Source organism: Rhinatrema bivittatum, chromosome 9, assembly GCF_901001135.1.
Source record: "Rhinatrema bivittatum chromosome 9, aRhiBiv1.1, whole genome shotgun sequence".
NCBI classification, from domain to species: domain Eukaryota; kingdom Metazoa; phylum Chordata; class Amphibia; order Gymnophiona; family Rhinatrematidae; genus Rhinatrema; species Rhinatrema bivittatum.
The window spans coordinates 265,792,476-265,817,341 of NC_042623.1; the positions used below are offsets into that span (position 1 = coordinate 265,792,476).

Genomic DNA, 24,866 nt, shown 5'->3' on the forward strand with positions numbered 1-24,866 from the left:
CCTCGGGGGCGGCCCCACCACATGATGTCACTACATCCGGGTACTTAGCCTCTGCTCACCAACAGTGCTACGAGTTAGCAAGGATTATGGTCCAACTAATTCTGACCGCTTCTAAACTGCCCACTTGGAACACCTCCTACTACCCTCCGGGGTATCTCGCTGATTCCTGGAAGCTCTGGGTACCCGCTCCTCGGGGGCCCTTCTGTTTCTATCCACCCTCCGGGGTTTACCTTGCTCTAACCACCCAGGACCCCTGCTTCTCAGGGGTCTTGTTTGTTCTTTCTCCAGGTACCCTGCCGGACGACCTTAGGTACTCACTCCATGAGGGCCTAATCTCTCTTGGGTAACCTGCACCATGGACCTCGGGCTACCAACCCTGTGAGTACCTCAGCTCTTCAGACTCTCTCTCTGCTTCACTCTGCCAGATTCTCAGCGTACTCCGCTTGCGGACCACTACTGCATCTGTCTACATCAGCCATACTGCTGGGACCGGGGTCTCAGGTTACCCCGCTCTGCGGGCTACTACTGGACCTACGTCTGTCAGCCAGAGTGAGAGCCACGCAACACCTGACTATCCTGAGTCTGTTCAGAACTGGTTACAGAGGTACTCCAAGCCTACAAGCACTGTCCGCTCCTCGGACAGCACCGTTGCTGTACAATAAAATCTCTTTTCCCTCTGTCCGCTTACTACAGAGGTCAGCCTATCGTTGTGGTTCCCCACGGGGCCCCTCCCCTTGGGAGGAGTCATTGCCACAATGACCAAGAGTCCACAACCATGCCTCAACACAACAATTTCTTAGCTTTTATCTTGCCCTTTTATTCCCTTGTAAACAGCACTGATGATTTCAATAAAGGTGGATAGCAGCAAATAATCACGCTGAAAACTGGATGGTTTCCAACTCAATTTTACTGATAGTTGATAACATGGAATGAAAGGTTCATTACAACTCTGATGTTAAAGTCCAATTGAGTTACAATCAGAATTTCAAATATATTTGTAACTTTTTCTTCCAGCAAATAACTTCAATTTGAACAAAGGCAATTCTTTTAATAATTGAATTACTTCTCCAGTCCTCTCCTGAAGTCTTCCCTATTCTCCACTCTTATCCTTTATAGTATCGGGTTCGCATTGTGTTTCTCCTCTCCTCCTAAATATTTCTCACCTAGGTTCCATAGTTATATGCTCCAGAATGATATTCTTCCTAGTAATGCATGTAGAGGATAGAAAAGAAGAGAAGAGTGCATGGGGTAACTTGCTGGTGTGGCGGTTACTACCCTTAACCAAAAGCCTTGATTCTGCTGATGCAACTCCAGCATTGCTCGCTGCTTCAATGGCAGGGGGAAAAGGGCAATTGGATTCAGACAGAAAGCAATGAGGACCCCGACTTTTATGGTCTGGGGAACAGATAAGCATGGGGGTAACTGGCTGATGTGGCTTTTACTAGCCTTAACCAATAACCCTGATACTTTTGATGCAACTCCAAGTTTGTTCTCTGCTTTCACAGCAAGGCATAAAGGGAAATTGGGTTCAAACAGCAATGAACAAGCGCCCTGACTTTTACAGACTGGGAAGCTGATAAGCATGGGGGTAACCTGCATGGCAGGTTCTAATATAAGCTTGCTGGGTAGACTGATTAGATCATTTGGTTCTTTATCTGCTATCATTTCTATATTTCTAGCTCCATTCCTCCCAAATAAACATTTCCGGGTTTTTTAGGGTGCCCTGTATGGCAACCAAGAATAAAACACAGGAAAACCAGAAAAGGCAGAACAAAGGAAAAAAACAAGCCAAAGTATCTCAGTAAGGCATGAATCAAGTCCTTGGGGGCCCTTTCAAAAATCTCAAGTCCATTTTAACAGAAAATGTTCCCAGGGAATCTCCCGCAATAGTTCATTTTGTAAATGAGTGTAGAGACCTTCCAGGTCTCCATTAGATGGCCCTGGGGTTAGAGTTAGTAGAGGGGTGTACCATTGAATATAACACCTCCTCTGAGGCTTGCATAAGGGAGGGGGGAGTGGAGAGAGAGGTGTGGCATTTTGGTTTGGAATTTGAAGAGGAAGGAGCTGTTTTTCTCCTGTCTTTAGTTTGGGCCTCACAGGCTGACCTTTTGTAGACAGATTTGTTTTCCCTTACCTACCTGGAAGGGTTTTTTTCAGGTGTTTGAGTACAGTGGATGGTTTCTGGTGAGGTCAGTTTCTGGATATTTTCTTTCTTTTGTGAATCCCTGGTTTTGGCTGGAGGAGACACAGGCCCTGCCTTGGGTAGAGAATGCTTTCTGAGCCCCTCTCACCATCCAGGAAGGGACAGTGGTGATGTGCCACAAAATAACGTTTTCTTGCAGTTAAGAAGATTCGGGGTTTGGGTATTTTTTTTTTTTTGAGAAAGTTTTGGAGCCACCTTCCTTTCCCAGCCTAAAGACCTGTACCTCAGAGAAGTCCAATAGAGCATTTGGGAGGTGAGATCCAGAGTAGAATAGTCATGACATCAGAAGACACCCCCACACACACAGGAGTCTTCACCCTGGGACATAAGACACTGATTGACTGACTCTTGAAGATCGGGAGTTCAACTGGAACCTCAGGCACTGTTTGGGGAAGGGATCCCTCCACATATAGTATACTCCGGCCCACCTGGGATGCTTATCTTTCCACTCACAGGAGGGTAAGCAAATTTCAGGACCCAGTAATGAGGGACACTTCCACAGAAAGATAGGCAGAGCGAGAAAATAAATAATTGATCCAAGAGAACAGTCTAAACATGGATATAACTGGGAACAGCTTTGTTAATGCAAATTGATTATTTTTAACCAAAGTCAACTTTTAAGTTGGAGCACCCCACCAGTGACTGCAGCCTGTTCTTTCCAGCGTACCTGCACTGAAGAATTGCTAGTAACACACAGGAAGGAGTCCCAGCTACACATCTTCCCCCCATTAGAAAAGAACCCTCACACCGGGGCAAAAAGACTGGTGACTTTACAATTGGGACTTAGCCACCATGCTTGTGTGTAGCCGTAGTCAACACCCTGAATTCGGGGTTATAGAAATAGAGCCTCTCCCTCCCCCTGGGGTTTTAGTATTTGCCCATCCTTTCACGCTCTGTAGTTCCTTCATGAATCCGCTCTGCTGAAGGTTTATGGATCCCATCTGTTGTCACCCATTACAACCACCCCCTTTCCTGGGGAAGGAAGGAGACTGTCCCTGATGTCCATTCAATTGGCTCTTTTCTGATTAGCTTCTACCTTGCCTTTTATGCTGGGTTTCTTTGGTAAGTTTGTAGGTGCAGGTGCATCCTGTTTAACCCTAGGGACTTGCACTGTTTTTCCTTTGGGTGTCCTGTATTTGCTTTTCTGACAGTAGATCAGATTTCTTTCAAACAGCCTGGGGATGTTGCCCTGGTAGAGGAAGAGAGCCAGAATCATCCCTAAAAGAGGACAGAGAGGAGAGGACAGCGTTCATTAAAAAAATCTGTAATTCACTTTAATTTGTAATAATTTCCAGCCCATGCTCTATTAAAGGGGGCTCAGCCAACCCCACCTGTTTTTTCCTCTTCATTTTTTCCCATTAAAGCCGCAGAACTAGAATGTTCTAATTATGAACTTGCTGTTTCTTGACTGCATTGCTGACAGGGCAGATTTTGGGGGTATATGAGTGTGACCTGAACAGTTACACAAGGCGGTAACAACAACAAGGGTGAATCAGTTACACAAGGCGCCATACACTAAAGCAGCGCTTCTCAACCGGTGTGTGTGTCGCCAGGCACCGGCTGGTGTGTCGCGTGCTCCCGGTCTGTCCCGATGCTCTTCCTTCCTTCCCTGCTGCCGTTGCCGCCGGGCTATCAGCACGTTCAAGCCCAGCGGGAACGGCAGCGGCGCTAGAAGAAGCTCTGGCACCCGTGGCTGGCCTTTTTTCCTTTCTGCGCCCTCCCACCCCCCCCCCCCCCCCCGTGACCCGGAACAGGAAGTGATACGCGGTGCGCGGGAAGGAGAAAGAGCTGTGCCGCATGGAAAAATAGCAGCGGCGGCAGTATCGGCCCCTGAGCAATCGAAGCAGCCAGAAAGGAGACAGCAGCATGAGCCTCCCGCGGCTGAAGGGATTCTTCTTTCTTGGCCTGCGGGGGCTGGAGGAGGAGGCTGCTGCAGCTACCATTTGTGCTCGGGGGGGGGGGGGGGGGGGAGTGGAAGTGAATGAGAGAGAGAGAGAGAAGCAGCCAGCCAGCCTGTGTGTGAGAGAATGTATTTGATTGAGAGAAACTAGTCAGAGAGCTGATATATGTGTGTGTATGTGTGTGTGTGTGTAAGAAAGCATGGGAGTGAGAAGCCTGATTATGTGAGAGCGAGCATGGGAGTGGGAAGCCTATGTATGTGTGTGCATGCATGAGAGAGAGACTGGTTAGTAAGGTGACAGTGTGTGTGAGAGAAAGAGACTGGTGTGTGTGAATGTGAGAGAAAGAATGTGATTCATGGAATGAGAAGCCTGTGCACGTGGAGAGCGAGCATGGAAATGAGAGAGAGACTGGTGTGTGTGTGTGTGTGTGTAACAGAGAGAAAGTGATTATGGGAATGAGAAGCCTGTGCATGTGAAGAGTGAGCATGGGAGTGAGAAACCTGGGTGTGTGTGAGACATAGCTGGGAGTGAGAAGCCTGTATATCTGAAAGAGAACATGGGAGTGGGAAGCCAGTGTGTGTGTGTGTGTGTGTGTGTATGCATAAGAGAGATCAGGTGACTGGTATGTGTTTTTTTGTGTGTGCCTGAGAGAAAGAAAGTGATTATGGGAATGAGAAGCCTGTGTATCTGGAGAGAACAAGCATGGGAGTGAGAGACTGATGAGTGTGTGTGAGACAGAGAAAGTGATTATGGGAATGAGAAGCCTGTGCATGTGGAGAGAACAAGCATGGGAGGGAGAGACTGGTGAGTGTGTGTGAGACAGAGAAAGTGATTATGAGAGTGAAAAGCCCGTATATGTAAGTAGAACATGGGAGTGGGAAGCCTGTGTGTGTATATGGCATGAGAGAAACTGTCCAGGAAGGTGACTGGTGAGTGTGTCAAAGACTGTTTTGGAGATGATTGGTGTGTGAGAGACAGAAACTGGTCATGGGGGCATGCATGACTGGTATGGTGTGTGTGTGAGAGACATGGGCCCTAAGGAAGAGGACCATGAATATAGAGCTTAGCCTCTACTGCTTCTTCTGCTATGGGCTACGGCCTGCATGGAAGAGGAGTAGGAGAGCTGCTGGAGGGGGTAAGTAAAGGTGGCTTTTTAAGTTTATTTTTCTTGATTGACTGCCATTTTGATTATTTAATATTATGTGACCAATGAATAAGAAAAATAAGATCAAACAACAAAGGTAAAAAAGTAACAAACTTTTTTGAGCTTTTAAAAATTGGAATATGGCATCTTTGGGAATGTACATTTCTTATATATTTGTATTACATAAGAACATTAGAATTTGTCATACTGGGGCACACCAAGGGTCTATCAAGCACAGTATTCTATTTAAAAAATTGGCCAATTCAATTTACAAGTACCTGGCAAGATCCCAAACAGTAAATAGAAAGTCCATTAAGTTATAAGTCGCACATTCAAAACAAATTGGAGAAAAAAAATTCTCACTCAACACACAAGCTATGGAATTCATTGTTGAAGGTTGTGGTTAAGGCAGTTAGCTTAGCTGGATTTAAAAAAGGTGTAGACAAGTTCGTAAAGAATTCAATAAACTGCTATTAACCAAGAAGACCTAAGGAATAGCCACTACTTATTATGTGATGCAGTTTAAACTGCTGCACCAAAACATATCCAGACTTTTACAGTACAGAACACGATGAATTAAGGAGCCAGCCTCCTTTCCACATTTAATACACAGTGAGATAGGAGCTAAACCCATTCCATGTCTCCTCACTTCATCAAGATAAATATGGTACGGCAGTTTAAATTGCAAATCCCACAAACTAGATTCAGGATTAAGGCAATGCAGTGATTTGAAACAGCCAGACAAGTAATCGGCAGAAATAGACTCCCTCAAGGAGGATGACCAATAGGTAGCAAGAGGTTCATGGAGTTGGGCCTGCATCCTCTTTTTACACAATTTGTGCAAGCCAGCAATGGAGTTTCTCAAGAATTCCATGTCCTGAAGATTGTTAGCAAAAGAAATTTCCAGAGGAAAAGAATCAGTCTCTCATTTAAAAGAGCTCAAATAATGCCGAGCTTGGAGATAAACAATAAATTGCCTAGGAAGAATGTTAAAAGTTTGACCCAACATAGCAAAACACACAACATCAAACTTACTATCCTCATATAAATGTAGGATACATTTAATTCCAAATTTCAATGGACTGGGATAACGGTTTCAAAAAATGCCATATTCTCCTATCAAGGGTGGTAGAAGGGGCAGTCAGCAAGTGTACATCACAAGATAGATTGCATGCCTAGCCTTCCTAATAGCATGCAAAATCATTCTGGTGTTGTGGACAGAGGAGGCTTCACCCTCAACTGGATCTTGGCTCCAGAGAAAGGCTTTGACAATGCAGATGGAATGGTTAGACATAAAGTGGGGCAGAAGGAAGCCTGATGAGTTATACTCCACTGAATGGGTGACTTTCTTCAAGTTACTGCCCACGGACATTCAGAGTGGACTGCTGAATATAGGTTATGAATATAGGTTTTGCAAGGGGCTCCCAACTAGGAAGGCAGACATTACAGAGCTAGACATATAAGCTCTGTTATTACAGGATTACAGTGGTTTTAATCTACTCTGTACGCATAGCTTTATGGGATGGTTCTGCGGCTCGGCAGGATTTGCCTACTTCCTGTTCCAGTGCCTTATCCTAGTTGGGCTGAAATGTGATATTGGGGGGGACAAGCTCTTGGGGTAGGGGGGGTAAGGGGTAGAGGAACTTGAACTGGGGGGCTTGGTTGACTGTGGCTGTATGAATGATGTATGGATGCTGCTGTTTGGGGGGATGAGGGGAGTTCTTGGTTGCAAAGAAAATACTAGAAAAGAGAAGGGGGTTTTATCTTGTACCCTCATGTAGCTGTTCTTCAGGGTTCAGTAGTTTTTCTCACTTGTTTGTCTACTATACCGTAATAATGTGCTTACACCTGTATTCCTATTGTTCATCTGTTTTGCTCGATTGTTCTACTTGTACCACTTTGTAGTGTTTGGGGCCCATTGGGGTCCCTTGATATTGTGCTTCCTTCTTTCAATAAAAATAATTTTGAAAAAAAAAAAAAGAGAGCAGCAGCCACATTGCAGGAGGGGTTTGAGGCAGGCTTTCATAAACCATATACAGGGCCAGTTTGAGGGGGGGGGGGGGGTGTGTAGGAATTCTCAGTCCATGAATAGGTTTTCTGATTTGGTGAGGGAGAAGCTGGCTGGGGAGTACTCCTTGGGGAGGATAGCGGGTCCTTTTGAGGTTCAGCCTATCTGGGATATACACCTGTCTCCTTTGGTGGTCATCCTGAAGAAGGAGGCTAGTAAATTCATTTGATACTGAACTTGGTGCTTCTGTTAATGATTTTGTTCTCCCGAATTTATCTCTGTGAAGTATGCCACTTTTGAGTCGGCAGTGAACTTGGTGAGGAAGGTGGGTGTTGGGGCTCTTTTGACTAAAGTGGACATTGAGTCTGCTTTTAGGCTGTTCCCCATTCACCAAGAGTGCTTCCCCTTGCTAGGTTTCAAGTTTGCAGATCAATATTACTTGGATCGCTGTTTTCTCATGGGGTGCTGTATTTCATGCTCCTTGTTTGAGCTTTTTAGTTCTTTTGTGTACTGTGTTATGGTGAGATCGGTGGGTCTAGATGACGTGGTACACTACCTGAATGACTTTGTGAGTCCTGCATATTCAGATGTTTGTTCATGGTTGCTGTCTGGATTCTTGCAGCGGCTGAGCTTTTGGGGATTTCCATTGTACAGAATAAGAACCAATGTCTTGGATCACATTTTTGGGAATTTAACTTGTTTTGGTAGCCATGGTTTCACATCTATCCGAGGAGAAGGTATCTCATCTTAGGGATCTGGTACGGATGATGGGAGGTGCACGGAAAATAATCTTGTAGCATTTGCAGTCCCTTATTAGGACCTTAACTTTCACTTACCGAATTATACCTATAGGCAGAGTTTTCATCCAGCAGCTTTCAGTGGCTATGGCGGCGTGCATTGCAATCATCACTTTATCCATGTAATGTTCAGAATCCATGAAGAGCTTCATATCTATGATATTTTTCTTGAGTCCTTTAATACGGTAATGGTTATGCAGGCCCCGATGGTGTCTAATAAGGATCTGGAACTGTTTTCTGATACAGTGGGTTTGAAAGGTTTTGGGGTTTTTTGGAGGGATGCCTAGTGTGTGGATAGGTGTCCAGAGGCATGGCAGGAGAAGGGGATTACCTCGAATATTACCTTTCTTGAGCTGTTCCCTTTGGTTGTGGCTTTGGCTGTTTGGGATGAGGGTTTGCAGAATCAAAGGGTGTTATTGTGGTGTGACAACTTAGGCGTGGTTGAAGTTATTAACTCTCAGTGTGCTAGATGTGAGAGGTTATCTGCACTGCTTAGGGAGTTCACATTGCTTTGTTTAAGTGGAATATTACTGCTACCATGAGATCTGTGCCAGGAACTGATAACTCAAATGCCGATGTACTTTCTCATTCCAAGTGGATTCTTTTTTGTTGGTTGGCACCAGAAGCAGCAAAGATTGGAGAGTCTGTTCCAGCAGACCTATTTTTATTTTATTTATTTATTTAACAGTTTTTTATACCGACCTTCATAGTAAATTACCATATCGGATCGGTTTACAGTTTAACAAAGGGAAAAAAGAAAACTAGAGTAACAAATTCACGTAAACGAAAGATAACAATAAGTAGGAATAAGTCAAAGTTACAATCAACAGGGGGCGAGAACTTGGAAGCTTGCAACAAGCTGGAAAGAAGAAAGGCCAGTAAAAGTAATTTTACCATAGCGTGTACAAGTTAATAAACATTAAGAACGGTACTTTAACCTGAATGTCTCAGAGTCCATTTATTTTTTTTCTTTGAGAAACGGAGAGCCAGACCAGGTAGGAATGAAGGCCAACTAGTGATTGTCTGGCGTTTGGGAGCGGTGCATCAGGGGTCATGATTTTAGCCTCTTTAGCCCCCATGACCAGGATGTCCTTGTGAAAGACAGAGACAGTGTGTCTGTTTTTTCTGAAGTTTTAGTTTGCATGGGGGCCCAGTGTGAGAAATGACTATGCTACAGTATATTTTACAAGCAAAGGCTTTGGGTTTCTTGTTGGGGTTGCTGCTTGAGTTCTCACCTGATGGGATTTTCCTTTTTCAGAAAGTCATGAGTGGGGGAAATCTGTGGTCTATTGTATGTTGGGAGATTAGGAGAGGTATAGGGGTCAGGTTGCGGATATTGACAACCTTTATGGTTTGTTGACTTGGTGGCATTGGTAAAGCACTTCCATGGAGTGTGTTGGTCTGATTATGAGGTCTCCTTGTTTTGGATCACGATCAAGCTGGACTTTTATGCTGCTTTATGAGTTGGAGAATTTGTGGCCACCTCTTCTGCTCTTATGAGTTCAGTGGGTCTCCTGTTGAGGAATGTATTGGTGGCAGATGAGTTTGTGCATTTGAAAATTCATAGGTCTAAGATGGATCAGCAGGCCAGGGGTCGGGAGATTATGCTATGTCATGCCAGCCTAGCAATTGTTTGTGTCATGGAGAGCCCACAGTCTTTCTTGGCTGTCTGCACGGCTGGCGGTTTCTTTTTCAGGTTCATGTGGATGGCTCCTCTTTGATGTATTCCCAGTTTTCAGGTGTTTTGAAACATGTTATTCAGAGCATGGGATGGAATCCCAGTTCTTTTTAAATCCATTCTTTCCTCATAGGCATGGCCACATATGCAGGTATGGAGGCAGAGGACATTCGGTGGATTGGCTATTGACACTCGGAGGCCTTTGCATCTTATATTCGGCATTGACCAGATGGGGTGACCATGAGCTCTCATTGTTATTGCTTTCTTCTCTTATAGATGTTCATGAGGGCATCATGAACAAGAGGTGCATCTAGATCATGGGCCATTCCTTTGTTCATTGGGCCCATGAACAAGCCATCATCCATCTTAATGGCAAACACCTGGGCATGGCTGAGAAAGGGATACAAATTTGCTGGTGCAGCCATAGAAGAACGCAGTGGGATCAGCTGCAGTCAGTCATGCAGCAGTTGCTGGAGACATGGTCGACTAAAAGATGCAACGGCATATTTGTGGGACAATGATATGAGGGTTTGGACTTGCAGGGACTTTATTGCCATGGCTAGGAAGGATCTCGCTACTTTGATGAATCTTATGCCAGTGTCGAGAATGGGATGGTCCAATATTTTATTTTGGCCTAGTTTGAGTGACTAACCGATTTGGAGAAGGAGTGTCCCAAGATGAATAAGCAAATTGGGAATTGGTTTATTTTGCAGGGGAATTTCCAAGTCAGGCATGATTGGGCTAGAGATCATTGCCCAGGGTTCTATAGATCAGACAATATTCATCTATCAGATATTGGCATTGACCTCTTTAACAATGCCATTCAGGAAGTCCTGGAGCAGTTGTTTGTCTCTCGCTAGGGGGCTACAGTTTTGGGTTGAGGAGGATAGTGCTATATCCCTGGCAGGTAACCCGAGCCTGGTTTTTGGTGTGTGTGTGTGTGTGTGTGTGGGGGGGGGGGGGGGGGGCTGATTGGTTATGTGGTGATTCAGAGAAATGCTAGTTGATGTGATAGTATACGGGCCAGAAGGTCCAATTTATCTGCAGCTGGTCAGTCAGAGTGAACTCTGATTGGGTAACATGCGATCTCTTCCATTGAGAGGTGATGGAGAGATCACAGCAGGTGGCCTGGGTGGCCGGATGGTATGGGAAGGCATTGCTGGGCATGAAGCCTCTATCATTGGATCATGGTAGAGGGGTTATAGCACGGTCGGGGGGATTTATATGTTTAATGTTGGAAAATTAATGTTTGGGCTTGGGTTTTCTATGTTAATTGTCAATAGTTATGGTTATTAAACTGCTGCCTTACTTAACTCCATTTCTCATGTTGGTGTATTGTTTAAGATGGGGAGGGGAGCAAGGAGAGGCAATGCACCTTTTTATCCCAACTGCACTGTTAGTTAAGGATGGTGAGTGTAAGCTCACCCTGCCATTTTTAACATTGAGTTGGGCTGCATTGTCTGCTCCTCCTCCCATGTTTTACTGTAATATTTAAGTGATTACTAGAAATTATTTGTCTGGTATGTGTGTCTCAGCTAGATAGTAAGTTCCATGCAATAGGGATTGTCTCTTAATTTTCTGTAAATGCCTAGAAATGCTATAAAAATGTTATTTAATAGTATCAATAGTGAGGTGATGATGTGTACCAAACAGGAAAAAGATCTTAGAGTAATCATATATGATGATGTCAAGGTCACAAAATGGTGTGACAAAGCAGTGGGCAAGAATCAAAGGAATCTTAAGTTGCAAAGGAAGATGCATAACCAGTAGAAAAAAAGACAGCAATAATGCCTATGTACAGGTCATTATTGGGACCTAATCTGACATATTATATTCAGTTCTGGAGGCTGTTCCTCCAAAACAATATGGACAAAAATAGAAGCAATCCTGAGAATGGATGCCAAAATGATGCAGGCCCTGACACATATGGACTATGAAATGAGACTAAAAGACATGAATATTTATAATCTAGAAGAAATAAGGGAGCGGGGGATAGGATAAAGATATTCAAATAATTCAAGATTATAAATAATGTAAAAGCTGTAAGCATTTTTCAGCAGAATATTAGTTATAGAAGGGGCCATGATATGAGGTTCTGATGGGGTAGACTACGGAGCAATATTAGGAAATGTTTTTCACAGATAGGATGGTGGATAAATGAAAGCATTCTAGGGGAGCAGGTGGGATGCAGACTATACTGTAATTCAAGGAAGCCTGGGATGCCCAGGATTTCTAGCTGTAAATCATTGAAGATAAAACCAATGGTAGGGTAACCTCTCTAATACTGCAGCAGGAAGGGTTGATGGATAGAGTAGAGAAGCCTTACAGTCTTCAACGGCTACCATATTCTATATCTGTTGGATATTGGCAGAGTCCAATACCAGTGAGAAGCCCTGCCAAGTATACCAGGATGTATTCCTGTAGGAAATTCCTCAGTAATGATACTCCCCAGCATCCCTTACCTGTGAGGGGTCCCATCCAGTATACTAGAATGTACTCCTGCAGGGTATTTCCTGAGCAGTGGAATATGAGTGAGTATGCCAAGGTTGGATTAAAAAATGCTCCTGTGTATGGTCCAGCTGTTAGGGAAAATACATACAAAATTTCATGAAACACTTTCTTTTCATGTATTATTCTTTCTTGCTTTAATTTAAGAAATTTAACATGGGCAAAGTCATACAGCAGGTGGGTAGCAGCAGTGCCTGCTTCACCTTTTCTGACTAACATATAAAACAGCATTCCGACTTTGCAGAGAGTGACCCTGGCTACAGAGATAACTTGGCTCTCATGCCAACCTGTTGCGCGCCCCATCCGTGTCCGGCCCGCGCACGGGCCTACTCACCCCTCTGGATCCTCTGCAGCTCCCGGGTCGGCCTCCCCAGCGGCAGCTGCGAGCTCCTCCAGCCCTTGCGGTCCCGCGGCAGTGGTCGCTGGACCTTCCTTTGTGACCAGACCTCACCCCGGAGTTTGGCGTCTCCTGTGGCATTGGCCACGCCCCTAAGCACACGCGTGTGGACCGCCTGGCCTCTTGTAGGGCCAGGGGTGGGTCCTAGCTCCGCGGCGCGCCCTGATTGAAGGAACTACTTAAGGAAGTCCCTGCCTACACTTCCTTGCCTTGGCAATTGGGTTGGCAATGTATTGTGTGCTAGATTGTCACTGCGTTCTGAGCCTTGTTCCAGTCTTGTTCCAATCTCGTTCCAGCCTTGATCCAGTCTTGTCCCAGCCTTGTTCCAGAATCCTACTGTTCCAGCATTGTTCCTGCATCCCACCATTCCAGCCTTGTTCCAGCGTCCTTCTGTTCCTGCGTCTGTCTGTTCGTCTCCCAGGTAGTATCCTCGGACTGTCTCTCTGGTACTGACCTCGGCCTGTTCCTTGACCTTCCTGTCTGCTGCCTGCATCCTGACCTCTGCCTGCCTCGTGACCTCATCTGACCTCCCGAACCTGACCCCTGCCTCGTTGACTACTCCTCGGACTGACCCTCAGATTCTGACCTCTGCCTGATTGACTATGTCTCCTGATTCTGGCTCTCTCCCTTGCCTTATCATCGCCTACACTGTTCTGGTCCTCCTTGCTCCATCTGACCTATAGCCTCGAGTCCGACCGCGCTCCCTTGTTGTCCATGGGCACGCTTGTCTACTATCTCCTCTCAGGAGACCCTGCGAGGCCCACCTAAGTCCAAGCGGCCCGGGTCCCTACGGGCTCCACCCGGGGGGACAGCGGGCTTCCAGTGGTGAAGCTCATCCTAGCCTCTGTCTCCTCCAGTGCTCCATCCCCTGGGAGCAGGTCCTTCCTGGTCCCTACCAGGGAGCCGTTCTCCACTGCTACCGGACAAGGGTCCACCCCTGAGTGCAACCCATCCAGTTGTTGGCACTCTGCTGAGGCAGTATGCTAGTCTTGCTGTCAGTGAGAGAAAAAGAGCCAGGCATCCTCAGGTGTCATCACTTTACAATGTGACCTTTGTTACCTTTAAAAACTTTGGCATGCAAGTCATTTAAGGTGAATGAATTAATTTTCCTGATGTAGTGTTTCCAAATGGGTTAACTGAATGAATACCTTCACAAACATAAACCTCACTCTTAAATCAGAGTTTGTTAGACGTGGTCGCAATCTCAAAAATTTACTGCTAGTGTTCTTAATACTTGAATTGTGCTAAAGAGCCTCTTTCTGGATTTTGTAGGATGTAATATATGCAGGTAACATGTCAAGGTGTGCTTGGAAGTTCTTTTCAAACAGGCTGCTAATGCCCAATATTTCCATATCTTTTTACAACATTTCCACCTGGCTGTATTATTAGGGATTATGTCTTTCAAAAGAGATGTTTTAGTGGCAATCTGTCTATGTGGAAATGTAAACATGTCAATGTCATTTTTTAGATGAAATAAGGATGTTAATCCCAATTTCTTGGCTAAATTCCAAGATGTAATCTAGAACTTGGTGACCCTCAACCCCCACCCCCACCCCTTTAAACAAATCTGTGGCCCATGTACTAAAATGTGCTAATGCTTTCAACAGGCATTGATATACATTAAAAGCACTGTTAATGCATGCAATCAAGAGTTTACAGCACTTTTATTCATGCATAAATTAGCTTCTAAGAGTCTTAACACAAAATGTCTGATGACTTAGTGAGATGCAAAACAGTTCATTACTATGAAATAGTGTCCCTGAAAACCCTCCTTAAACTGTGCAAAACCAGGCATCCAGCCTGATCCACCTTCAAAGCCACCTCCAACGAGTGGTTAGGAGGATGTAGGTCATGAAGACAGCCTAGAGGCCTGACAGCCAGGCCACTTTCACCGCAATGGAACAATTGGTGCTGAACATGAGTACCATATCGGATGCAGCTGTGGAAAGGATTGGCCAACTCCCAACCAGAACACCAGCAAAGTGAGCATTGTATATAGGAAAGTCAGATAGGGTGTGTATCTATTCTTATGTATTGCACGTTTATTATGTATCTTTTGATATATGGTCAACATCCAGTGATGGTCCTGGGCACTTGAGCACACTAGGAGGGTCAACAAGCACTCTAGTCTTCCTGACCACCTGCAGTTTATGGACAGGGTAAAAAGCAGAGTAATGTAATAGCCTGAATGCACTTGTAAACAAGTGCATTCAGGCACTTGCTAAACAGCTCCTTTGCTAACATAGTTAACAAAGTACTGACAGCAAATAAAGATCAAATGGTTCATCCAGTCTGCCCAGCAAACTGTTCATGGTAGTAACTGCTCTGTGCAGTTGCCCCCATGCTTTCTGATAAGGACTGCAACTGATGCTCCATGTGTTGCATCTGAGGTGGACCCTTGGGCCGAGGTGGGGTTGATGCAGCCCGTAGGTAAGAACCTACGGGTCCCCACCATCGGCAAGTGGAGTGGGCTGAGAAGCAGAGGCCACTGGAGCTTCACCTATACCAGCCCTTATTCCCCAGCAGGACTTAGGTGGGCCTCTGTGTAATTTGTTGGAGAAGTTGGTTCAGCCCAGAGATAGCAGATGAGAGATGGTAGAGTCCTACACCGACTGGATAATGTCCTGGAAACTCAGGCGCCAATGGAATGAAGCCAGACAAATTGAATTTCTCATCCTAGAAAGATCGATTCATCTGGTAGTCCTGGAACTACCTTGGCTCCAACATCATTCTCCCCAGTTTGACTGGGGGTCTCTCCAGCTGATTGAATGGAGTCCAGCTTGTCATCAGATCTGCTTGAAAAAAGGTAGTACTGCCTCCTACAATTGCTCTAACGACCACCTCTTCTGGCATCCCAGCTCTTTATGCAGACTTTGAAGATGTCTTCTCAAAGCAGAAGGCTGATATCCTTCCACATCTTTGGAAGTTTGATTGCCCCATCGAGCTTTTGTGTGGAACTACCGAAGACCCGAACCATGATGGAGTATATCTGAGAGAACCTAGCTAAAGGGTTCATTCAACTATCAACTTCTCCTGCCAGAGCGGGATTTTTCTTCGTCACGAAGAAAGACGGATCCTTAAGGCCATGTATCGATTACCACGGCTTAAATGCCATCACTTGTAAAGACAAGTATCCTCTGCCTTTGATCTCTGAACTGTTCAATTGCCTTCAAGGGGCCTCCATCTTTACTAAATTAGAACTACGCGGAGCCTACAACTTGGTATGCATATGCCCTGAAGACATCTGGAAAACGGCCTTTAATACCTGGGATGGGCATTACAAATACCTGGTAATGCCCTTCGGCCTTTGAAATGCCCCAGCTGTATTTCAACGAATGATCAATGAGATCTTCAGAGACCTTTTGTATGTCAAGGTAGTGGCGTACCTTGACGATATTCTTGTCTTTTCAAAGGACCTCACTTCGCACCATGCAGATGTGCACATGGTCCTCCAACGTCTCTGAGAGAACCATCTCTTTGCAAAGTGGGACAAGTGCTTCTTTGAACAATCTAGTTTGCCATGTCTGGGATATATTATCTCACAATAAGGGTTTTCCACGGACCCAGAGAAACTCAAGGGAATCCAAGACTGGCCTCGGCCTGTGGGCCTCCGAGCTTTGCAATGGTTTCTCAGATTTACAAACTACTACTGCCATTTTATTTCCAACTATTCAACTTTGGCGGCTCCCCTCACAGCTATGACCCGTGTGGGCCAAGACACTCGGAATTGGACTCCAGAAGCCCTTACAGCCTTTCAGCGCCTTAAAGAGGCCTTCCTCGCTGGACCATGCCTTTGTCACACAGACCCAAACCACCCTTTCCTGGTCAAAGTGGACACATCTGCTATCAGGGCTGGGGCAGTTCTGAGCCAGCATTCGACATATGGGTCCCTGATCCCATGTTCCTTCTTTTCTCATAAGTTCTTCCCTGCAGAACAGAATTAGAGTATTGGAGACCGAGAACTGCTCGCAATTAAGCTGGTCTTGGAGAAATGGCGCCCTTGGTTAGAAGGCGCCCAGCCCAAATTTATGATTCTCACCGATCACAAAAACCTTGAACACGAGCCTCAATGCCTGTCTCAATGCTCATCAAGCCCGATGGACTTTGTTCTTTTCCAGGTCCAATTTTGAACTCTGGTATCTCCCAGCAGAGAAGAATCTCCAGGCGGATGCCTTATCTCGCTCTTTCGAACCCAAAGATGTTCCAGAAGAACCAAGTCACATCATCAACCCTGCCTGAATCTGCTTGCCTGCGACTCTCCCAGTCCCTGCTGGGAAAACTGTTGTGCCCCATCATCTCCGTGAAAGAGTTCTCCGATGGGCACACGATTACAAGTTTGCTGGTCACCCAGAATGGGCACAAACTCTTGCTTTACTCCCACGATTCTTCTGGTCTCTAATGCCAGAGCATATTTATTATTTATTTATTTTTAGTTTTTATATACCGATGTTCCTGTATAATATACATATCACACCGGTTTACAAGGAAATCAAACTGACGCCTCAGTGGGCAGTTTACATTGAAACAAGATAACAGATAATATGGGGGGGCAGAGGAACTTGGCGGAGGTTACAGAGATTAAGCATGAATAGCTAAATAGTGATAACTAAATATACAGTAAACTATGTACATAAGGTGATGGTGGGTCAGAGTCCAGGCTGATATTGTTTTCTTCCGGCTATTAGATTTCTGGGAAAGCTTGTGCAAAAAACCAAGTCTTTAGTTTCTTTTTGAAATGTCGATTACTGCAATACTTGTGCTCAACAAAAGCCCCCAGTCGATCGACCTTGGGGCAAGCTCCAACCACTTTCTGCTCCAGAAGAGCCGTGGACACATCTTTCCAAGGATTTCATCGTGGACTTGCCACCGTCTAAAGGTAACACAGTCATATGGGTCACCATCGACAGATTTTAAAAAATGGCCCATTTGGTTCCATTGCTGGGCTTACCTTCTGCTCCAGAATTGGCACACCTGTTCTTCCTTCATATATTCCATCTGCACGGTTTACCCAAGGACATAGTCTCGGACAGAGGTCCCCAGTTTGTCGCCTGCTATTGGTGTGCCCTATGTTGTAAATTTGGTATCAACATCAGCCTCACCACAGCTTACCATCTGCAAGCCAACAATCAAGCTGAACATATGAATTGTTCCCTAAAAACCTTTCTCCATGCCTACATAAATGACCGGCAGGACAACTGGTCAGAACTTCTTTCTTGGGTGGAGTTTTCCCACAACTCTCATTTTGCTGCTGCTATAGGAACGTCGCTATTCTCCATTGTCTATGGTAAGCAGCCCCGGCCTCCACTACCTATACCGCTGTCTGTACCTTCTCCAGCCACAGAAGCTACTGCGGATGCCCTCAAGGCTCTCTGGAATCAGACAAACCTTCGTCTGCACCAAGCCGCGATCCAGGCCCAGAAGTCCACGGATACTCATTGATGCTCTGCTCCTGAGATTCTTCCTGGTCAAATCATTACCTTAAATGAGAGCACATATTCAGTGTGCTCTCATTTAAGGTATTTTACCTTTCTTAAATTACATATAGGTCTCCTATTGTCTAATAACAATAGTTTTTAGATTGATGTTGCTCAAGTGCCTTTTTTACTCAGCTATTAATCTGTATGCCTCTTTTTTTTTTACTGTTATTAGTCTTTTTCTCAGTTATTAGTCTGTATGTTCATGTTTATTCAGTTATTAGTCTGTATATCTTTTTAGATGTATGCTACATTGATTTTTACATGTTACATTGATTTTTATATTTTAATGTATGTTCTAATTATTTATTATTTATGTGAGGTTCTTTTTACTATATTTTAACTTTATTGACTATTTGTTTTAAATGGTTTGCGCTTTATTAATTTATTTTTTTACTTTCTTTATTATTTTTAATGTATTTATGATTTATTATATTCATATTTATGTTTACTCATAGCCCCTGAGGCAGCCACTGGAATGTGGCGAAACTCGGCGCGAGTCGGGCATTTTTAATTAATCACATACGTCTCCACCAATTAAAGATTTGGAAAAAGACCCTTGGGCATCTATTCTTTGTTGTTATCCTCACGGCGCTGTTTGATTGCCTACCTTGCTGTTTTCTGGGCCCGTCCACGTCGTCCAGTACAGACTCTCCATCTCCACCGTTGCTAGTCCCTGGTTGACTTCCTTATCTCCCAGAAAACCTCGGATGGAGGCCCACCTAACTCCAGCCGGCCCCGGCACCCAAGGGCTCAACCTGCGGGGATTGAGGGCTGCTATTGGCGAAGCTCCAGCTGGCCTCTGTCAGTCAGCCAGCTCCGCCTACCAATGGTGGGGACCCCTAGGGCCTCCCCCATGGGTAGTGTCAACCCCACCTCGGCCCAAGGGTCCACCTCCTGCGCAACAAAGGTACTAACAATTCCAGGCATTAGTATGGTTCTATTTGATATGGGCAGGCGGCAACATCATAAATGGGCGGAGCTAGATTCTGAGTTTAAGGCAGCAGTTTTGTGAAAGGAGATGGTTGAAAAGTCATAAAAAGAGACCTGCAAAGAACAGAAAATCATCACAACAGGCTTCATGACAAGGGTGCTCCAAACACAACCCTCAGCATGGGACTCTCCTCATGTCATGGTTAATTGAGCTTTGCTTATCCACAAAGAAATCAATTTTATTTACCATAAACAGGATTCTCTATAGACAGCAGGATGAATTAGCCATGCTTAATACCCACCTGCCTCCCTGGAGAGTCAAATACTTCACTAAAGCTAAGCTCACTCATGAGGCAGTGTTCACATGGGATATCCCACAAATGTTCACTAGTAATAGTTTTTTGGGTTTAGAGAGATAGATCATTTCGGTGCCATCAGATGATGTCCCTATGTGTCATTGCTAATTCATCCTGCTGTCTACAGAGGTTGTTTAAGATAAACAAACTTGCTGCCTCAACATATTTGGCCTGACATCTTTGAAATCTGTTTTAGTATTATGAACCAGCTAAGACTCCAAGTTCCTCCCAAGAGGAGGAAGAATGGCCCTGGGCAAGTCAATATAACTCCAATTGCTTTGGGCACCCATTTAGATTATAAGCTCTATGGAGCATGGATATATTATTCCTGAATACTTAACTTTATTGTACAGCACTGTGTACACAAGTAGCACTATAAAAATGATAAGCATTATTTCAACAGCTGTTACTTGTGACTCTAGCAGTGGCTAAACTGCCATGCACTATGATGGAGTTACCAATTTTTTTAGGAATGGGGATTCCTTTCCAACATCCAAAAATTTTAGGGAGCTCCATCCTGTCCCCACTAGTCTTGTTTCCCACCACCAGTCACTCCGCATCAGTCTCTTTCCCCGAATCCCTTCACCAATTCCTCTCCCCCAAGTCCCTCTTCATCACTAGTCTTTCCCCAGTCTCTCTGCCTCAGCTCCTCAACACAATTTTCTTTCTCCCCACTTCTACCCAGCCCCACTCCAACTATATCTCAACCCCAGATCTTCCTCACCAATCCCTCTCATCCCAATGTAATTTTACACTTCTTTCCCCTAGCTGTCTCTCTCTACCACTCTCCCTCCCCTTCCTGGCAGATCTACGCCAGTCTATACCCAAGCCCTCCCCACCAGTCTGTCTCACTATTACAAGTCCCTTCTCACTAGCCTCTTTCCCCCATAGCTGCCAACCTACCCGTCTCTCACACACTCCTTTAGTTTCTCTCCCTTTACAGCAGTCAACCTATTGTATTTTGAACCCATGAGCTTGCAAGTGAATTTTGAAAGGGACATTCCCCATGGATTGTCCTTTTGAACAATCATGGGCTGGTGGCACCACAGACTTTATATGCACGGATTTCAAAACTATCACTGATGGAGGTCCATCCCTCCCACCTCCTTCCTTGACCCTGTCAGATGTCTGTTCCAATGTCTTCATGACCCATCACATTCACCTCTCCCTCCTGCCTTTCCCCCATGACTCCATCCCTAGTGCCTTCCCTCCTGCTATCTCTCCCTGTGGTTCTCTTCACTGGTCTTCTCCTCTTATGGCCCTTTTCTGAAAGCCTTCTCTCCTGCCCTTCTTCCCCCACCTTTGATTCCTTCCAGAGTGCCTTTCCTCTAGCCAGCTTCTCCTGAAGTCCCTTCTCTGATCCTCTCCGGCCTAGCCTCCCACTTGAATCCTTCCTTTCTCTCCTATTCTGCTTCCATCCACCCATATCCCCTTTTTGAGTGCCTTCCCTGCAGCCCTGCTTCCTCCCACCCTTGACCCCTTTCCAACTGCATTTACTCCTTTCTCTGGACCTTCACACTTGGCCCCCTATGTCCCCTTCCTGGATGCCTTCCTTCCTGCTCTCCTTCCCCCTCGTGGTCCCTTTTCATGGTCTTTCCCTCCTGCACTCATTCCTGTGTGCTGCCTTTCCCATATCCCCTTCCAAAGCGCCTTTCCTCCTACCCTGGAGTCTCTCACCCATAACACCGTCTTGCATGCTCTCCCTCCTGCATCTTCCTGAATCTATCGCTCCTGCCCTCTACTCCCCATGTCCCTTCTCTGCCCCTTTTTGCGTTCTTGTTTTAATCCCCTCCCCCCACCCCCACGTGCTGGCTCCCAAATGTTCCCTTCCTCCTGGTCCCCTATGGCCATACTACTCATAGTGCAACTTTTCTCTCTCAGTGTCAAGTCAGCAAGGCAACCAGCGGACAGGCAGCAATGCCCACAAACACTCCTTGGGGTTATCCCCCTGTTTGTCTCCTCCTCTGGTTATGTGCAGCAGCAGCTAATTCGGATAGTGGAGGCAGCACACTTCCCCTCCTCTTCTTCATGTGACTTCAGGCTTTTCGTGGCAGCAATCAGCTGCACGCTTGCTTGCCTCCTGTCCTTGCTGACTTAGGTTCTGTGCGCAGCATTCATCTCTGCTTTTCCCCATCTCCTCTTTTTGTGGGTTTGGACTTCTCAAGATTTTGATCTTCATCTCCTCTTGGAATGGACAGCATGGGATTGGGCAATGAGATCAGCCAGCAGCAGCAGCCTTAGAGCAGAGCTCCTCAGAGGTGAGGTCAGCTTGCTTTTCACGCAGCAGCTGCACTTTGATTGTCTCCCTTCCAGCGGACCCCTTGTGATGATCTTGTAGACCCATAGGGATCCATGGACCTCAGGTTGGGAATCACTTTGCTAGGAAAACAGCCTTTTCTTGTTTTACCCCATAGCTTTAAAACACTTTTATACAAGTACTTCAAGTGGATTAGGATTGTTCTATGTCCTAGTTTCAATATAGAAACTATGCCTGCCTGATTGTTATTGACAGCAATATCACTGTCACAATGACAGAAAACGGTGCTGAGAATTAAACTATATGACTGGGCAGAGGGTGGAACTGAAGTATTAGTGAATGGGCTAAAATTAGAAAGGAGTGGTGGACTTATATCAGGAGATTACATTTAGTTAGTGTTCTGGTGCTATTTATGCAAATGAAGTTATTTATATTCATGTTAAGTTGTACAATCGTTGTATATATTATTTGCTGCCTGCAGGCTTGTGGCATAAAGATAGGTTATCAAATAAATAAGTAGGGATGTGAATCGTTTTTTGACGATTTAAAATATCATCCGATATATTTTAAATCGTCAAAAATCGTTAGAGGCACGATACAATAGGAATTCCCCCGATTTATCATCAAAAATCGTAAATCGGGGGAGGGGGGAGGGCGGGAAAACCGGCACACTAAAACAACCCTAAAACCCACCCCCAACCCTTTAAAATAAATCCCCCACCCTCCCGAACCCCCCCAAAATGTTTTAAATTACCTGGGGTCCAGTGGGGGGGTCCCGGTGTGATCTTCCACTCTCGGGCCATGGCTGCGTTAATAGAAATGGCGCCGGCGCCATTTTGGTTCCTGTCCCCCGACGTCACGAGCGCAGGAGATCGCTCCCTGACCCCCGCTGGACCCCCAGGGACTTTTGGCCAGCTTGGGGGGGCCTTCTGACCCCCACAAGACTTGCCAAAAGTCCAGCGGGGGTCGGGGAGCGACCTCCCTGCACTCGAGCCGTATTGCAAAATGGCGCCGGCCGTATTGCCGTATTGCAAAATGGCGCCAGCCGTATGGCCGTATTGCCGTATTGCAATACGGCAATACGGCCGGCAATACGACCAGCAATACGGCCGGTGCCATTTTGCAATACAGCAATACGGCCATACGGCCGGCGTCATTTTGCAATACGGCCCGAGTGCAGGGAGGTCGCTCCCGGACCCCCGCTGGACTTTTGGCAAGTCTTGTGGGGGTCAGGAGGCCCCCCCAAGCTGGCCAAAAGTCCCTGGGGGTCCAGCGGGGGTCAGGGAGCGATCTCCTGCGCTCGTGACGTCGGGGGACAGGAACCAAAATGGCGCCGGCGCCATTTCTATTAACGCAGCCATGGCCCGAGAGTGGAAGATCACACCGGGACCCCCCCACTGGACCCCAGGTAATTTAAAACATTTTGGGGGGGTTCGGGAGGGTGGGGGATTTATTTTAAAGGGTCGGGGTGGATTTTAGGGCTGTTTTAGTGTGCCGGTTTTCCCGCCCTCCCCCGATTTACGAATTAAACGATTTAAAAAACAAAACAAAACCGCAACGATCAGATTCCCTCCCCCCCCCCAGCCAAAATCGATCGTTAAGACGATCGATCACACGATTCACATCTCTATAAATAAGAAAAAAATATATATACATGCCATGAAAAAAAAAATCTGGATTTTCTTTTTTTAAATAAAATAGAAAAATACCCAGAGTGCTAATCTCTATGTTATTGATTAAACATAATTCTGTTTTTCCAAACCAGTAACATTCTTTTCAAACAAAGCCCATTTCCTCCCCAATACACACATTCCTACACCCATCATTCCATATGGCTAAGGTACTTTTCAGGCTATACATCCATCACACACACTAACAGACATCTGGTTTTTTGATGCCTTTCTTCTGATTTATAAGAACACCACATTATAGACCCTATATTGCATCTGTTCCTTTCACCTTCTCTCCAAGAAAAAACAATACTGGAAACATGAAAAAGAGAGCCCACTCCTTACCAGTATTCACCAGGATAGTGACTGTTAGAGCTAAAGCTGGGACCCTGTACATGGAACGACTGTGCTGGAGATGTTGAAGAGCTAGATGAAAGAACAAGGCACACAAGCCTTCCACAAAGATGCCATGAGACAGTGAGATCTGTATAGAGGAGCTGCAGCTCTGTGCCATCAGGTTCTGAATGAGATGAAAGTCTGTCAGTTCCCAGGACCAATAGTAGTTGGTGAGTAGCTTGGCTATTTCCATGCCTATAATCTGAGCCAAGAGTTTTCCAGTAGTGGCCATGAAGGACGACTCTAAAAGCAGGAATTCCTGGAGAGACACAGCAGAGTTTGCAGATGCTCCATCAAAAGATGCGCCATGAACCAAGAAGAGGAGGAAGAGAAGGGTCATGACAACATCAGCCCCAAAGCCACCACCCCATGGCCCTATTTCCACCAGCATTCTCAATTCAAGACAGCAGGCACACAGCTGTAATGAACAAACAAGTTCTCTGGCAAAATTGTTGTATAGCCTGGTAGGCAAAAACTTTTTGGAAATCTGACGGACAATCTCGCAAACCACCACTATGGAGGCAAAAAATGCAATTAGGATATTCAAACCAGCCATGTTAATACGAAGCAAGGAGAGGGCAGTGAAATAAGAGATGAAAACTGCTCCTTTTTATAAAAAGCTCTTTAAGCAAACGTGGCACAGTCTGCAGCAGCAGCTAGATGTCAACAGGTTCAAGGTTATGCTTGGGAAAGCGCACACATGTAGTGACAGCTACTAATCTGCAGGCTAGAGAAGCAAACAAAGCACAAGCCATTTAGAGTTTATTTTCTTCCAGTGTGAAGGTTCAACAATCGCTATGCACTCCATAATGCCACATCTTACTTTTCCAACTGGGGGACATTGGAATTTAACTGAAACCTTTTGGATCCAAATCAGGAAATCCACTAAACATCTGTTCCACTAACTGAGCTGGTATGCGAAATTTATTTTTTCACAGTTCCTCATATCCTTCCCCTTATTACTCTGTCCGACTGTCACAGGATGTTTATCTCTGCTGGTGTCTGAAAAATGGAGAGGATCTGGTCAACCTGGTAGGGCAGAACATCATATAGTCCAAAACAGGGCAGTCTAAATTGAGAATAGCCCTATGGCTAACAGTTAATACCATTTTCAGACAGGTTCATGCTCTTATAGAGGTGCTAC

The 24,866-nt window shown here is 45.5% G+C and overlaps 1 protein-coding gene across 1 annotated transcript; it reads right to left on the bottom strand.

Annotated features, from left to right (window-relative positions):
• Nucleotides 1-1,432: 1,432 nt before the first annotated feature.
• On the bottom strand, nt 1,433-24,278 carry LOC115098968 (aquaporin-12-like). Its single transcript, XM_029616165.1, has 3 exons — nt 23,672-24,278; nt 12,194-12,310; nt 1,433-3,421 (listed from the first exon to the last, which is right to left on the bottom strand). Exons 1-3 carry the CDS (start codon nt 24,276-24,278, stop codon nt 3,210-3,212), a joined length of 936 nt encoding a protein of 311 aa, XP_029472025.1. The 3' UTR covers nt 1,433-3,209.
• Between the last annotated feature and the right edge of the window lie 588 nt (nt 24,279-24,866).